The 11,614-nt window shown below is 42.4% G+C and overlaps 1 protein-coding gene across 1 annotated transcript in view; it reads right to left on the bottom strand.

Annotated features, from left to right (window-relative positions):
- Positions 1 to 228: 228 nt before the first annotated feature.
- Positions 229 to 11,614, bottom strand: part of JAK1 (Janus kinase 1) — a 30,689-nt gene continuing 19,303 nt past the window's right edge. The window contains 13 exon segments of the mRNA XM_009636219.2: positions 229 to 1,860; positions 2,271 to 2,381; positions 2,757 to 2,874; positions 3,335 to 3,507; positions 4,276 to 4,400; positions 5,020 to 5,212; positions 5,400 to 5,494; positions 6,248 to 6,398; positions 7,521 to 7,672; positions 8,124 to 8,259; positions 8,641 to 8,768; positions 9,312 to 9,399; positions 10,204 to 10,350. Of these exon segments, the coding sequence (XP_009634514.2) occupies positions 1,759 to 1,860; positions 2,271 to 2,381; positions 2,757 to 2,874; positions 3,335 to 3,507; positions 4,276 to 4,400; positions 5,020 to 5,212; positions 5,400 to 5,494; positions 6,248 to 6,398; positions 7,521 to 7,672; positions 8,124 to 8,259; positions 8,641 to 8,768; positions 9,312 to 9,399; positions 10,204 to 10,350 (1,719 nt within the window). The 3' untranslated portion in view covers positions 229 to 1,758.

The following is an 11,614-nucleotide window of genomic DNA, read 5'->3' as shown; positions in this document are numbered from 1 at the left end:
CTCACCGTTCCTATGGAAGTTACATTTTAAAATCTTTCTCTGTTTAATTTATGATTTAAAAAGATACACATGTGGAGAAAAAAACATCTTTTATTAGCTTTGTGGGTATAAAGAGTAACAAAGTGCTTACAGATTTAAATCAGGTTCATAAGTAAGTGGCATACAGGAAAAAGAGGTAATACTGTAAAAATAAATCTGACCTTGTCGCAGCTCATAATTACAATTTTTTATATATATATATATAGATATATATTTAAAGACATCTTTCTGTTATTGCCAGAACTGAGTATCTATCATCTCCTCAAAGCATTTTCAGAATCCAGGTGTGGTAGGAAAAACGTTATCATCGCCCAAGTTCTAGGACATGGTTCAGCAAAAGGTTTCCAGTTAAACCACTGTTTATCGAAGCTTGACAGGTTTACAAAACAAGAGTGCAGTGCCCTGGCTTGCCTTGCTTACACTTTAAATGCTAAATCTGGTCCTGACAATAATAAAACATCCATGGTCCCAGTCTGGCCCCGCTGGCTTTCCCTTTGGTTAATGGAATACCGCGCAAGTGCATGGTTTGAGTCTGTAAGTCCAATTAAGTAAAGGCCAATGCTGTTACTTACTTAAAGTCTCATCATCTCAGGCCCAATGAATGGCTTTACAGAACTGCTAAAATGAGTTAACATGCTCGCCAGGGAAATCATTGACCAAAAAAAAATGAGCATGATGTGATGTACACCCCTGGTAACAAAGAGACTGTTTCACATGTTCCAGGTGGTGTTCGCCTCTCCTATGGACGCTGCCTTGCTTGCCCAGACCTCTCCTTTAGATAACGATTCTCTCTCTTAGGGAGCGCTCCCCCAGACTCTGTATAAGGATTTGTGTTCTTTTCTATCCCCGAAGTGTGTAATCAGTTTGACCGCAGTGTAGTTCACTTGCGGCACAAGCTGAAGAGCGTGGTGCTTACACGTTCCATAGCTACACAAACGGTGGAAGCTTCAGCGGGTAGAAACGTGTAATGCGGGCGGGGAGGGCTGAGTTAGGCAAAGCGAGGAGCTTTATCCAGAAACTGGGTTTCTCAATGAAATGCGTAACTATACACATTGGGACGTGCTTTTTTGCTTTGTTGGTTTTTTGAACATGAGAGTCAAGCGATTTTTTTTTTTTTTTTTAATATAGGTAAGAGCTCAGAACCACAGACTGGTTAAGACGAGCGGATTATTTTGCCTTCTCTGGTTTCTTATGCCAGAATTGCGGTTTTTTTGTTACTAAATTTTAAGTGCACGTGAAGGATATTTTGTCAGCCAAACTTGTTTTAAAACTTTCTCAAAACCCCATAAAAATAATTACATTAATGTATCAAGGTGTCTTATGTTCACTAGTTCAGTTACCCAAGGGATGAGCATGTGCAGCAGACTTGTTTTAAACGCTACAGATTGCACTAAGAACTGCAGCATTTTTTGACACTGCCCTTTCAGTTCACAGTCATCAGGGTCGTTCAAATTGTAGCGAGACCATAATCGGACAAAGATAAAACTGCCTTGCAATAACAGCAGCAAAAGGAGTTGAAGCTATTGTTTCTGCCATACCTTTTAATTAATTTGATCCAACTGTTGACTAAAATTAAAAAGGAAAACTGTTGGAAAAAGAATCCTTTAAACACATTAGCACAGTCAGAGTACAAATTACAGTAGTTAAAAAAATGAAAGGTCTTGGGCATTTATACTTTGACACGCATTTAAAGTACTGACAGTATAAAAAAAAAATTAATTACATTTTACTCATAATTGTTTCAAATCCTTGAATCAGATTGTGAAAGGTTGTCCGTTCATCATGCTTGAATATCCAGCACTTCCGCATCAGCTGGTCCACCTAACAAGAAAAAAACCAGAAATTTTTAAAGGCTGCATAAAACATTTCATTGGTTTTTCCAGTAAATGTGGGGGAGCAGGTTCTCACTACTATGAAATTAAGAACTCCGACCAAAACGTGCCTCAGATTACGATCGGAATTAGCAGGCATCTGAATGAATTTTATATGGATCCAGATACTAAAGCAAAGTTCTTAGCCCCTCTGAAGGGATGTCACAAACTTGGGAACCTCAGTGTCAAAAACCATTCTAAAATAAAGCTTAAAAACCTTGGAAATGCCTTTCCAACAGCAAACCTGAAGGCTTTCCTAGTGAGAGTAGCCCAGCCTATTCAACCATGAGTATGTGGCGCCTTTGCTAATGTTGCGTCAAAGGAAGGACACCGTTACCGAAGGGCAGGTGCATCCATTACCTCCTCCGGGCAGTTGGGTGGACGTGGCAAACGCTTTTCCTCTTGCAAGACACGCACCAGCCGCGCTACCGTCATCTGTCCCTGTGTGGGGCCGATCATTTTCAAGAACTCCTGTGGAAAGAGCAGGAGTCAGCTGTGCATCCCCTTACCCCGCACAAGTCCAGGCCATTTCAACTTGACATTAAGATGACATTTGGAATCTCAAAATGAAAATGAACAGCAGATGCTTATCTCATACAGATACCGTGCACCAGATAGTTACTCACATTAGAAAGAGATGATAGTAACATTTATCAATACAGTTTCCTCGCCAAGACATGCAGTCACCACAACTTACTTACCTCTGTACAGGGTCTTTAGTGAAAAACAACCACGAAGGTTGTTTTCCTAAGATAAAAACATTCATTCCACTTCTTGTTTCCAAAAATATATATATATTTTTTTTAATATCTGATTTAAGCAGCAACTGCTTTCACAACCGCTTACCGCCATGGGACTGGACTCTGAATCGCAGTAGGTAAGCAATTCATACAGTGTCACCCCAAACGACCAGACATCGGAGGCGATATAGAATTTACTCTGAAGCAAGCATTCTGGAGCATACCTGTGGGCACAACACGACAGCGTTAAGCTTTATTCAGAGCTGGACAGATCTACCAATACGTGCACAACCCGTATGCATTTAAAATAAGCGTACTAGAGAGGCACGTTCTTTGTTTGTGGAGTCCTCCTACATAAATTAATGTGCCCCTAGGGCTTGGGATGCCACAGAAGTAATAAATAATGTAGAAAGGTTACACAGCAAAGTCACTGTGAAACTAAGAGTGACCAAAAACAAGACTGTGGGAAAATGGGTCGTTAAGTGCAGGAAGAAATAAAGAGCACAAGAGCAGATGAGTACAGTCTACCAGGTGCCTCTTCCTTGCTCTGGTGCTGTATCTTCATTTAGGCCTCTTACCAAAACAGGAAAAATCTCCAGGACGCCTGAAAGCCTAAGCCTACAGGAGCAGACAAGTTATGCTGCTGCACAGTCTGGTTAAAGAAAATGAGTTACAAGTTACTACCAAAAAACAGGGCTGTCGAGGTCGTCTTTGACAGTGTAGTACTCCTTATCGGTCTCGATGGCTTTGGTGAGACCAAAGTCTCCAATCTTCACTCTGTTCTCACTTTCAACAAGGACGTTTCTGGCTGCTAAGTCACGGTGCACGTACTGACGGGAGCCCAAATAGTCCATTCCCTAAGAGAGAAGAAAGCCTTTTATGCTAGTTTCTCCAATACTTCAATCACTGTTTTTCTCCAGCTTTCCCTTCGAGTGCTGCCTTGCTCAGGTGGTAATACTCCATCCAGGTTTCCTGTGACAGGTTCTCCATCTGTTGACACTTACCAGGGTCCTTTTCTGACAGCCCACCCCCTTAAACTCAACTTTTGGGTTCTTCATCTGTTGAGACTGCTCTTTCTGCTTTGCACTTTTTAATTTTCAGCTGAGCCACCATCTTCAGACCCTTCTCTCCACAGCAACTGTTCCTTTTGTGTGCTGCTAAAACTGAGCCTGTCTCTACGCTTCTTCTAACTGCCCGGTCCACCACAATCACAAAGCCAGTGTCTCTTGGAGAAAGCACATTGCTTCACGTGGCCGGACCGCACTCTGCACTTGCATCTCTTCCTCACTTCAGACTTGCACGTTGCTCCTTCCCTGTTGCCAACACGCCCTTTCTAAATGCTGTCCCCTCCCTCCTAGTACTTCAAATTCTGCAGTAGGAACAACTTCTCGTCACAGTGAACTTTTATGCAAGGGAGCCTGGTAATTACTCCCTTGCTGATCTTTGTGCCAGTAGCACCTGAAGCATGGGAGAGGCTGCTTTAGGATTCAGGTCCCTGGGGACAAAGCAAGCAAGGTTTTGTTCATACAGCAAGCCTCTCCTCCCCTCCCCCCCTCACTTTATTAAATTAAACATTAAACTAATCAAACAGAAGAGCTGCAGGAAGGCTCTAGTGCCAGGCTCACCTTGCAGATCTGAACTGCGTATTTGAGAAGTTGTTTGAGATTGATTTTGTTCTTGTTCCGGGGAAGATACTCCTTTAGGCTCCCAGAAGGAAGAAATTCCATGATGAGTTTAATCCCGCTTCCTCCTAAAACCAGAGTGTGTGTTTAATTTGCAGACACGTGACCCTTCTCATGTCATTAACACCCATAACTCTTGCACAAGCCCACAGCACTGGTAGCATCTGTAACGGTACTGCGTGACTGCGGCCAGACTGTGGGCTGACTCCCGTTAGCAGTCACTGTGCCAATCCTGAGGAGAACCTATTCCAAGCAGGACAGTTAACTGAACTTAAACTTTTTGATACTGGCTTAAAACAATCACTACTGCAAATGCAAAAATGTAAGAAAATAGAGCTCTTTTCTACTAATAACATATGCTTCTAATAACGACCTCTGGGGTTACGGCCGGGCTGCAATGATCAGCTCGCTCCTGGGACACAGCACACCACCAGCCTGTCCAGGGGCTCATTTTTTTTAACGGATTTGGTGAGAGGATCAACCACATTGCTCACATCTCGGTTAGCCAAGCACGAAAATGGGCAGGAGGAGGACTTCAGAGATAAATTGCTGCTTTCTCCGTGAAGAGAAAGATCCAAACCTGTAAGATTGAACTAAGACTGTTTTGCTTTCTAAAAATGCTTCATTTTTGAAGGAAAACGCTTACACTGTGAGTGTATACTTTTAATATTCTACGTGAAGACTTACCGTCTTCTGTGCAGATTCCCTTATATTTGACAATGTTCTCATGATAAAGATTCCTCAAGATTTCTATTTCCTTCTTGAGATCAGCGATGTGGTTCCCTCCACTCTCTGGCTTTAGAGATTTAACTGCCACTTGCTCCCCTGTATTGTCGCCTTCTGGGTCGTATCTGCAGAGTTCAACCTTGCCAAAGTGGCCCTAATTGTACAAGAAAAGATAGCATTATTTAACACAACACTCGCTAACCATCGTGTCACTGATGCACTATTTTAGGCATTTACGATTCACATCTCCCTGTTGTGACACAGAAAGTGCGCACGGACAGCTGGATACACACACGCGCATGCGCACGCTTATCTGTGTTCTGTATCTGACGTTCTCTTACCTCTCCCAAATCACGGATTCTTTTCAAGAATCGTTTTTCAAAGAGCGTGGGATCGACCTCTGTAAAGGGCTTCTTCTCCGAGACGATATCAGGATCTGGGAGTGGAAAAAAAGTCCCCAGGTCAGACAGATTCCCACAAGGACATCTTGGTCTTGACACATCAAGGCATCCTTGCTCACTTCCAGTCTGCCGCTGTTAGTGTGTTTCTGTCCCTGCTGTCACAACTTTCCTTATTTAAGCCCTGCCTACTTCTTGACAGGGAATTCCTTCCATTTGTATACGTCAGTCTATCACTTGCTGATCTTCCTCACTTTGTGGGTTGCTCACTGGGTCTTCTTCCAGACTCTGATTCAGTTTTCTCTCAACACACTTCCCACCCTGTAGTAGTTACTCAGCTTCTGTGATTTATACTAGGTATGGAACATCAAGTTTTGCCCTTAATCGATCGTCTGTTAGTTGTTCCGTAGTTACTTCAACATAAGATGAATCAGGAACCAGAGTTATCTCTGTTAATGCTCCGATTCAGTCAAGAGACTCCTATGGAAATCTCATGTTGCTCAAAGACTGTCTTGAAACAACTCAAGCTGTTGTATAAAATATGGACCATCAAGTGAAATGGCAGTAACACCAACATAACTTAGGCCCCGCGTTCAGTATGAATTAAAAACTCACATCCTATTTGCACTCATCTCTGGGAAGGGCTATTTCCATTGTTGTAAGGATGCAACACACTCCTGCCAATACAACAATTACAGCATGCAAGCATGCTGCTGTAAGGGGCCCAACTTAGCCAAATAAACCAGCCTTCCTTATCCCTCCCTCCAGCTGATAGCAAAACCAGGCCTTACTTTGCTCCTCCAGTTTGTTGATGTCTCTCATGATTGCTCTGAAGAAGGGTCTCTGATGGGCGTCGTAGTTCATGCACTGCTTCATCAGGTCAGCTAGTTCTTTGCACGATGGTGTTGCCAACACGAAATGCCCCTCGTAGAACCTCTCCTTCTGTAAGGTGCAAATGGATATTCCTGCATGAGTTTTAGCTTTTAACTTAATAAACCCGTGTTCTCCATCAGAAGATGTGACCGTGAGCTCCTTAACCCATTGTGAACTTTTACTTTGCCAAGGAAAGCCCCCTTTTCAGCAGCAACTCTACACCATCTCCTACTATAGAGAATTATTATTGTGCTGAATCCAGTGTAGCTTAGACCAACCACTTAAAACCCATGAAGTTTCTAAAACCTGCTGAAGATTTCACCTTTCAGCAGTTATTTTTCTGCCATGTTTCTTATGCACCAGGAAAAATGGCCGAGTGGAAATGCTTGCCAAGGAAACAACACAATACTGGCTGCTCTTCACAACCTCTGAGAAGGCACTGGCTTGGGGGCAGATGGGACGAGGGTGGGCTGGTGTGTTTTCTAAGCTCTGCAGAACCACCCCGGCTGTCTGCCACATGCAGGAAGCGGACGGTAGCAAGGGCAGCAAGTGCCTTTCGGCTACCTCCTGTTAAAACAACCTGGGCAGTGACTCAAGTACTCCATCATTTCCTTCAGATGGCAGCAACTGCTTTGCTCCATCGCCTTCCCAACACAGCAACACTTCAAGAGTGAACAAGCACATTTGGAACATATGCTGAGGGACTCCAGCAGAGATGAATAGAAACTGCCAGCAGTAAGGCAGAACAAGATTTATTTAAGTTTTTTTTAGATTTCAGAGTGAACAATAGTGGTGTCACACAGGAGACTAGTCCTCAACCAATGTCCAGAAGAAACAAGCAAAAGCAGAAGAACCTAGCTGCTTTTAAACAGAACCTCGGTCAGTTTATAACTGGGCACAGGGGTTAGAAAAGAACAGGCGTGAGAGCATCGGAAGTTCTGTTTAATTGTTACCATGCTCAGTTCTGAAAATCCCCAGCAAGGTCAGGCTGAAGCTGTCATTAGCAATTTTTGTAGGAAGGACAAGAATTCTCACTGCAGCCTGTGGCAATTTAGATGGATCAGCCCCTTATCAAGTCCAGCTGAGCTGGTTTTCAAAAGTTGAAAGCAACTCAAATCGGGTATGGAAACTGAAGTGCCAAAGAGGATGTGTCTAAGATGTCAAGGTAAAGTTTATGTAACATAGTTTTACCTCTGCTAACGTCTTGTCTTTCAGTGGTATTTCTCCGTTATAGCAGATTTCCCACAGCGTTGTACCAAAACTCCACTTATCTGCTGCAACGCTTAAATTTTTGGAGTCTTCAATACATTCAGGTGCAATCCAGGGGATTCGCTCAACACATTCTTAGATAAAACACAGAATCAAAGCATTTTGGAGTTAATATTGAAGGACTGAAAAAACAGCCTTCTAACTTAATTATTCTTGTCTAACAGCTGCTTAACTGAAATAAACTTAAGCTGCAGTATTTGCCCAGTTTCAGGGAAATCTTGATTCTCAAATTCCTATTTTCAGAAAGACGTTTCTGTGGCTTTTACAAGCTTGTGCCTAGAGCCATCCAGAAACCGAAAGTCCTTCTATACTATCTCGCTAGACTTAACATGACTTTTTAAGAGAAATTAATACAACAAGCACCCACCATCAGCAACACTCCTTCCTTCACTTCCATGTAGTTTTCAGATTCATGGAAGCTGACTACTTCTATTCTAGAGCCAGTTCTAGCTGGTGTAAATGATATTTTTTTTCTTTTGCCTTCCCCAGCACACTGAAGAGAGAAATCTGATTCCCATACCATACCTTGTCTGGACAGCACAGTTATTGGTATTCCTGGGTCGCTCAGCTTTATGAAAGGACCGTATTCAGTGTCAATTCCCTCTCTTGCCAGTAGGATGTTTTTAGTACACACATTTCCATGTACCAAATTCTTATCCTCCTACAGCAAAGGAGAAAAAGAATATAGTGAGTCCAGTGAGCTAGCAATGCTCTGCAAGTGCTCTAACGTACCTATAGCATACGGGATCACTGTAAAATACTCCAAGCTGAAATCCAAAAATACAGCTTATCCTAAGAGAAAAACAGGGAAAGCAGAAGCAGGGAAACATACTGTTCACACTTAAGCATTTGTATTTGTAGAGCTGATGCATTTTGGAGGAAAGACCAACATTATATTCCTTTTTCACAAAGAGCATCATTGCTCACTGCACAGTCCCACTACCCGAGAAAGGAAATTCATTAGTTACTAATGCACACGAAACCTCCACGGCGTTAGACTGCAGCAGATATAGGCAATGCTTTTGTCAAGACGCCTTCTTACCAAGTAGCTTAGGGCACTTGCAAGTTGCTTGGCAACCTTGAATTTCCAAGGAGTTGTCAGAACTTCACTCTTCCGACGCATGAACAGATCCAGAGGCCCAAATTCAACAAACTCTTCAACCATGATATCTACAAAGTCAGGTGCATAAAGTCAGTATTGCAATAATCAGTGTCTGGAGTAATCTAAAAAGCCTGATACCATCCTTCCCCACCCCAGGAAAGTTGGTTATAGTATGTCTTTATATCACCTTCCACAAAGTGTATTTCAATGCTTGGAGTCCAAATTAGAAGGCTGAGTGGCTTTATGTAGTAAATGAACAGTAAACCTGGAAAAAAGCATTTCAAAGACCACAGGGCAGAGCCTTCCCAGGGAAATAACTTCTGCCAGAAGGCTGGTTTGTACTGACACTATCACTCTGGCATTCCAACCTCAGGGAATCATCCTGTTAGGCACTTATTCAAAGACAGCATTGGAAGAGGAAACTTGTTAGTAGAAAGGACTTTGCAGCTGCCTTGCTGTTCCAATTCCACTTCTGTCTGCACTGAAAAATCAAGAGGCAGCAGCTGCTAACCCCATCTCCCCCCGTGCTAGCACTGAACTGAATGGCTGCATTGTCCCCACCAAGCGCGCTGCTTAAGTGTGCTGCTCAGAGAGATGTTCACTGAACTCACTTTCTACATCACGGACGCAGACTCCATGGAGGAGGACGATGTGCTTGTGAGACACCTGTCTCATCATGCTTGCTGTTTCAAAGAATGCCTGTTAGAAAGTGAAAGAGGTTAGCCATTAAACCGCTGGTCTTTGTGGCAGTCATACAAGTGTTTAACAAATACAGAGCATCAAGTAACAAAACATTTGCAAAAGATTACTGTGCTTTCTCCAGTAACATCAAGGGTCAACAATGGCAGGGATGTGCCATCCCACTGAAGTAGTGGGGTAGTGGAGTGCTGTCAGAGATGTGTTGTCCTTCACTAGGTCATGTAAGCAGCCAATGCTCCTCCCTGCGCTCTCGCAGACGTGCATATGCTAGGCCTTAGCATCCCCAGTGTGACGCATTAGCCTCTCTTACTACATGATTAAGCAAAATGCAGACCAAGCAACTTGCCTGTGGCCATGTTGATGACAGAACCGGTGACAGACTCACAGCCCAACGCGCAAGGCAGAGGTATTTCCAGTAGGCAGCAGTACCCTCGTTGAACTTCACGGCTCTCAACTGACACAGCCACAAGACCGTGGGTATGAGTACGACGGTGCATTTCATACCACAGAAAGGCCTGCGTCCGTTTTCCTTGCGCTGATGTGCGTACAGGCTGGAAGTGAGCACTGGCATGCTCCAGCCAGACCCGATGCTGCTGCCCGTCTAAGATCAACTTACTGAGTGTCTCAAAAGTGCTGGTCAATGATGGATTTGACTGCCTAAAATGGTGAGTTACACCTCCAGCATTTTCCCGTTCCCCTACTATATACACAACCCCCCCTTTTTTTTTTAACGGCTGTTCATAGCATCCAATATCATGAGACCCACAGTTTGTACTACAACAGACAAAAAGGAAAAAAACTTGCCAAAGAAATGTCTCTGTGGCTGGGGTCCAAGACTTTGAGGAGGACCTTAATCTCTTTTTCATTTTGATATCCTTCATTCTCATCATCTTTGTAGTTGAGAATCCCCGAGTAAATCTGTGTTCTTGTCCCTCTTCCAAGATGTTCACCCTAAGACATAACACACCATATATTTTTCAAACCAGGACATGAAGCAAACAAGGGTAGATTTACACAAATGCTTGAATCTGCATTCTATTCTGCCTCCCCAAGTAGAGAGCGGACTTAGCCCTCCACTTGATCTGGCTACACATAGAATTATTACAGCGAGAAACCAATAACAGCATGTTATTCTTTGCTTCAGTAGTCTCTCTGAGCATACTCAGCACACTGTAAATTCATTTGATATTAAAGGGCTATTACATCTCTATTAACATCAAACAGGTTCAGTGTGATTTAACATTATTAGACTAAACACCAAATGAATAAATAATAACTGGCCTCTTATTTACAATAAGCTGCTATTGAGGCAATCTTTCATGTGTTTCCAAAAGTCAGAGGAAGTAATATTTCAATGGAACACTTTGTTTGGGAAAGCAATTTCCTCCTAAATAACAGAGGATTCCGCCTTGGGATATTTTTTCAGGAAGTCTGCATGCTGACTGCAAATATACCAATCAAAAAACAATTAACATAATCTGTATCTGTCTTCCCCGGTCAGTGATGCAATTTACAAAAAAAACCCAAACCAAACCAAACCAAAAAACAAACACCTTTTTATTTAACCAAAGAAGCTAACTGCATGATTTAAAATCTCAAGTCTTTTAGAAACATTAAATATAATCTGTGCATTCAAGCCACTGTGTGTTTTTTGATGTTTATTCAGGTCACCTACATCACTAACTGCAAACAACTGTCAAAAAATTTGGGAACACAGGTGCTAAATCAGTTTGGAACACAGGATTTTGAATGCTAAGACTCTTCAGAGCTTTTGAATATTTCAACCTTTTTTTTTTTTTTACTGTAGGATATTATTTTAAACCTCAAGTTGCCTGTTTCTCTGGTGTGTCAGGCTTTAAAAGATACAGCCACATTTAGCAACAAACCAGCTAGGAAAAGCAGCTCTTAAGACTTTAATGAATTTTTTTAAGAATGACCTTAGAAGCACGTCTTTCCGCAGACACTAGAGAATTGCTCAAATATCAATTTGATTTCTAGTGAAAGGCATTACTCTCCTTTTTCCATACAAGGACATAAAAATGTTTAGATTCTGCAATAAGAGGCTTTAATACAAATAAAGATTCAAATGAAGTTTTGCTGAGGAGAAATGGAAGTGGAAGAACCAGCCAGAATGGGGTGATTTTATATTACTTAACCAGGTACTGTGGGCTGTCACGCTTCATTGATTATAAGAGAGAAACACAGTTTCAGCCAC

This window comes from Egretta garzetta, unplaced genomic scaffold, assembly GCF_000687185.1.
Source record: "Egretta garzetta isolate BGI_Z169 unplaced genomic scaffold, ASM68718v1 scaffold163, whole genome shotgun sequence".
NCBI classification, from domain to species: Eukaryota; Metazoa; Chordata; class Aves; order Pelecaniformes; family Ardeidae; genus Egretta; species Egretta garzetta.
Note: the sequence above shows the minus strand (reverse complement) of the source record. Positions and strands in the feature narration are given on the sequence as shown.